At 38.8% G+C, this 4,844-nt stretch overlaps 1 protein-coding gene across 3 annotated transcripts; it reads right to left on the minus strand.

Annotated features, from left to right (window-relative positions):
• Positions 1-348: 348 nt before the first annotated feature.
• Positions 349-4,469, minus strand: LOC115780753 (adenosine receptor A1-like). 3 transcript variants are annotated; one of them, XM_030730145.1, is made up of 3 exons: positions 4,117-4,469; positions 2,732-3,287; positions 349-1,016 (listed from the first exon to the last, which is right to left on the minus strand). In XM_030730145.1, the coding sequence occupies exons 1-3, from the start codon at positions 4,467-4,469 to the stop codon at positions 819-821; spliced, it is 1,107 nt and encodes a 368-aa protein (XP_030586005.1). In that variant the 3' UTR covers positions 349-818. The 3 variants fall into 3 exon arrangements, with proteins under 3 accessions (XP_030586005.1, XP_030586006.1, XP_030586007.1); XM_030730147.1 differs by lacking the exon at positions 349-1,016 and having other exon boundaries at positions 2,873-3,032; positions 3,142-3,287; XM_030730146.1 differs by lacking the exon at positions 349-1,016 and having other exon boundaries at positions 2,465-3,287.
• Between the last annotated feature and the right edge of the window lie 375 nt (positions 4,470-4,844).

Raw genomic sequence — 4,844 nt, forward strand, 5'->3', positions numbered from 1 at the left:
TCATCTTTAATTTTCTTGAAGGGTGTTCCACGTGGTATTTATAACAAACCATGAAAGGTTTGAACATGGACTGTCAGCTGGATACCTTTAGGTAAACTTGTCGATATCATACACTTAAGTTTATCAGAGTTTAAAATAAGTTTATGTGTGATCAGAGAATTTTGAAATCTATCAAAAGCAGACTAAACATTTACAATATAGTGTCATCCGCATAAAAATGTACATTGCAGTTTTGGGTCGCAGAGATAATATTGTTTATATGCATTATTGTTTATATGTTGCAGTGTTCTAGCCTTAAAAGAACATATTGAGCCCATGACAGAAAAGAACAGGGTTAAAGCAGACATCCTTTATGCACCACAGCTGAAATTGTTTTTTAATTACACAGTTGGTTTGGAAAAATTACAATGATCACATGCTACAAATCATTAAATAGTATGCACCAACTTCAGAATGTAACTAGCAGTGAACAGTGAAACAGCTAGTTTAATGTAATGTTTAATCACATCACAAATAATCAGAAATAATGTTCAGGTATTATTATTATTATTATTATTATTACAAATATATTGTTAAGATGTAGCTGAATTCTGTACTGATCTTTTGTAATACCACATATGCTTTAAACATTGCAGGAAAAAAAGACTCACAAAAAATGACAAAATCAAGCGATCACCAATTCATAACAGCCTACAATTCAGCCACCTCCTCCTGTCTCAACTGCGTGAAGAGCCAGTCGAACAAAAAGACCACTGAATCTGATACAAACTCCCCAATCTTATTCACATTTGTTACATACCAGATTTTATAGCCACATTCTACAATGAAAATGACCAAAAAAGTGAACAAAAACCCGAGGAAGATGCGGTCCATGTAATAGTTTGCCTTATCTCTGAAGGTCCACTGCTCCCACGGTTTCTCAAACTGAGTGTCACGATATTTGCTGAAGTGTAGCAAGGCATCTTGTTCTTCATCCAGCTCGTCCTCTGGAGCCTCCAGATCTTCTTCTTCCCCAGCTCTATGAGTGTCTGCCATCTTATAGTGGTTTGGCGTTGCAAGTTTCTGTTGTTTTCTGAAGACATTAACAAAAACAAGACATTAAAATGCTTTTGCAAACTAAAGTAGAGATAATGTTTTGTAGATGCCTTAATTATTGTTTTTCTTAGGAGAAATATGAAGGGTCTTACCTGGAAGAAGATCAGTGGTTTCAATATAATGAAGTCAAGATAGAGACTCTTCACACTTACACCATGCTTTTGCCCCTCTAGCTATTGTTAGGCCACTGCTCACAGGGCTGTATAGTGCGAGGCAGTAAATGCCAGTTTGGTTATGCGGTACCTGCCTCTCTGACATGAGGTCTGGGGATTAGACCACACTCAGCAGTTTCAAATCCCTCGGCGAGGATGAAGGTTACAGACAGTAACATATAGTACATATTAATGTGTTTGTGACTGGGAAGCAGAGAGAGAGAGAGATAATTAAATACCTTTGTGGAGCTCACTGTTTTCACACAAAGCCTGATGTTTTAAACATATCAAATGGCAAATCATTTAATATTCTAAGAGGATTAAACTGCTTTTATGTATTAAGTACTGAGTGGATGTAGTCCTGAGGTCAAACTGATGACAAAGCAGAACTGATGCAGCTTTAGCAGAAGCTTTAGCCCTGGAGTTGGAATAAATCACTTGAGCATAATGGTCTGTTGGTAATTTCTTCAGAGCCTTTTCACCATTCTGCCACAGCTTATGAAATATGGTTTCAACTCGCTGAATTAGCTGCGGAGGTCCTTGCATCCTGTGATAAAGACTTATGGCTGAAAGGCTTTGATGTTGGCAGAGTTTTTGTCTCATTTGATGTAGTGATTGAATTTATTAATTTGAATTCCAGGCAGAGCTTTCTCATTTCACTGAACTGTTTCCGTGAAACCCGGAGAACACACCGTACTCTGTATTGAAATGATGCCAGTAAATCCCTCCACTCCTCTGATTGTGTTCATGTGGCTCATCAAACATCCAGTATGTGGTTTTTCATATTCAATCTTTGCAACAAGTCCAGTCTTTTAAGTCAGACCACCACTTTGGTCCTGTGTGATGCCAGTAGATTTTGCACAAACATGAATGATGTCCTTAATTTATAGTAACTTTGGTGATGTCTAACATTTCTTTTTACACTGCAAACTGGTTAAAATTTCAGTGTGTGTGTGTGTGTGTGTGTGTGTGTGTGTGTGTGTGTGTGTGTGTGTGTGTGTGTGTGTGTGTGTGTGTGTGTGTGTGTGTGTGTGTGTGTGTGTTTACTGATGAAGCATTCTGAGTATGACATATCTATTTTATCATTTGTGATGTTTATCTACAGCACAGTACAATATATTGAAATTCAATATGAATCAGGAAAGAGCTGAATTAAATAAAAACCAAAGTCAGACTGATGAAGATATTATTTTCTTTCCTCTGATTGCAGGCTTGGTTTATTAGAATCTGACTAAAAGAAATGTGAATGAGTAAGATATGGGTGTTTCCCAAGACTCAGTGAAGTGGTGCATTATATCTTCTAATGGGCTCAAATTCTTTATCAGTTCCACATACCATGTAATCCCATTAGTTCTGTTGATGCACTACCACTGGAAGCCATGAACACAGGAATATTGCAGTCTTCATTACAGGTTTTCATCCACTCTCTCATTTGGGACTACTGTGCTTGCAGGGTACACAGTGGCTTCTATGGGTTTACATGCCATGGAACGGCGAATGATTTGGATGAGGGTGGCACGAAAATGCTTCATCCTGAATGCATAAACCAGTGGATTAAGAGCTGAGTTTACATGGGACATAAAAATCCCTACTTTTGAGGCAAACTGAGGTGTACACTCTGGACAAAATAAGGTAATGCAGTTCATGATGTGTATTGGCAGCCAGCACACAGCAAAGAGAAAGACCACCAAGGCCAGTGACTTGGCCAGTTTCAGCTCCTTCCGGAAGTACTTTTCTCCATCACACGTGGCCTCAGCACGGCGGTTAAGTTGCTTCCGTATAACCCTAAAGATCTCCCCATACAGACACATCATTATTAACAGTGGTGGCACTACACAGACAAAGAAATTAAAATACACCATATAGTCCATCCTTATGACACTGGTGAACTCACAGACTATCTCTCTGGAGCTACTGAGGTTTCCTAGTGCATCATAATTATTCCAGCCAGTCATTGGAACCAATCCGGTGAGGAAGGAGAGGATCCAACACAGGCAAACTGCTACATATGCCCGCCTGTTAGTCACTATGATGCTGTACCTGAGAAGTATAATGAAACAGAAATGACAGGTTTTTGATTCACCTAAATGCACATGTCAGTACTACTATAGTATTTCTTTGACCAAATGTCACCATTTGTTATTTTTCAAAGAAGTTTTCTCAAGTGCTGCTTTTAGTATCAGGACCCAACTGATAAATAAAAAAGTTGTAGGGTAGACTGCCAGCTCTCATAAAATGTTACCTGTGTCAGCTATTTACAAAGACAGGAACATTTTAATTTGTGTAAAAGCTTTTAATGTCCAGGCCATTGATTTGCATTGCATCAGGCAACGAATTATAGTGCTCCTGTATGTCAGACATCAAGACTGAGAACCTAATTCACTTGACTGAGCATTAATTTGGCTCTCTGATGCTAAAGACAACAAAGAAGTGATTGTTGATAAAGTTACCACAGGTTCTGCTATTTCAAGTTCAAATAACACGTTACATAATGTGATATCAGCTGAATTTGTTTGTGACATACATTTATGTCATAAATACGATAAACAATGCATAGAATTTAGTAGACAACATGTTTCAGTGTAGGACAAATTTGCATAATTCACTTTCAACAGAAACACTGCAATGGACTGGATCAGGCAGTTACTTTCAGTCAAGGAAGATGCTGACATCAGTTTCCTATTGCTCTCTGTTCTTAACAGCGCAATTGTTGGTCTAAACAGACTATCATTTATTAAATCGATTCTGTAATTTTCTAAACATTCCCTATTTTATTCCATTTATGTTTAAATATTGAGGAAAACAAATAACAATTTACCAAAAAAAAAAAAAAAAAAAGGGTCTAACTGCTTTTAAACCAGTTCCTCACCTGGTGGGAATTTTGACTCGCAGATATCTGTCGATGGCTATAGCCAGCAGGGAAAAGATGGAGCTCTGGGTGATCATCAGTATCAGGCAGGAGAGCAAGAGGCATGTGTAGAACTGAGTGTAATATTGCAGACTGATGATGATAGCTAGAGGGATCACCAAAAGTCCCACAGTGATGTCAGCCACGGCCAGCGACACAATGAAGCAGAAGGTTCCTTTGCGGAGAGACCGGTTCACATACACCACCAGCACCACCAGAACAATCCCAACTACAGAGGCCAGCGCAATCGCTGTCTCAATGGAGATGTACATCATATCCATAGTTTCCTGTGGCTTGACAGGACAGGAAGTCATTTTTACTCACTTCTCTTAACTCAGATTATTAAAAAAAAAAAAATCTAGAATTAGTTGTTGGAACTTCTTTCCATCTTCTATAATGTATGTTCCTTACCTGATTGGAGATATTTCCACTTTTCAACATTGTCACAGTGAGTAGAGCTTGTGCTCATGTTGGCATGGTGAAAAAGGGAACCTCAAAATGTCAGGCAAGCTCTGCGCAGGACCGGGTACTCTGCATCACTCTTCTACATCCTCGTCTCTCTTGCTCTCACCAACTCACTCTCTCACAAGTCATAAAATCAAGGGGAGGGACTTTGATTCCTGCAGCATCCTGCAGTAATAGTTTTACTCACATTAAGTGTGTATCTGTGTCCCTGTGTGTGTTTGCGG

The sequence above is a fragment of the Archocentrus centrarchus genome, chromosome 5 (assembly GCF_007364275.1).
Source record: "Archocentrus centrarchus isolate MPI-CPG fArcCen1 chromosome 5, fArcCen1, whole genome shotgun sequence".
NCBI lineage: Eukaryota > Metazoa > Chordata > Actinopteri > Cichliformes > Cichlidae > Archocentrus > Archocentrus centrarchus.

What these genes read in the sequence shown, in the direction of transcription:
- LOC115780753 (XM_030730145.1), bottom strand. Translation starts at nt 4,469, where the DNA reads ATGACTTCCTGTCCTGTCAAGCCACAGGAAACTATGGATATGATGTAC. An exon ending in CGAGTCAAAATTCCCACCAG is followed by an intron (nt 3,288 to 4,116) that starts GTGAGGAACTGG and finishes TATACTTCTCAG; the next exon opens with GTACAGCATCATAGTGACTA. An exon ending in AAATCATTCGCCGTTCCATG is followed by an intron (nt 1,017 to 2,731) that starts GCATGTAAACCC and finishes ACACTCATAGAG; the next exon opens with CTGGGGAAGAAGAAGATCTG.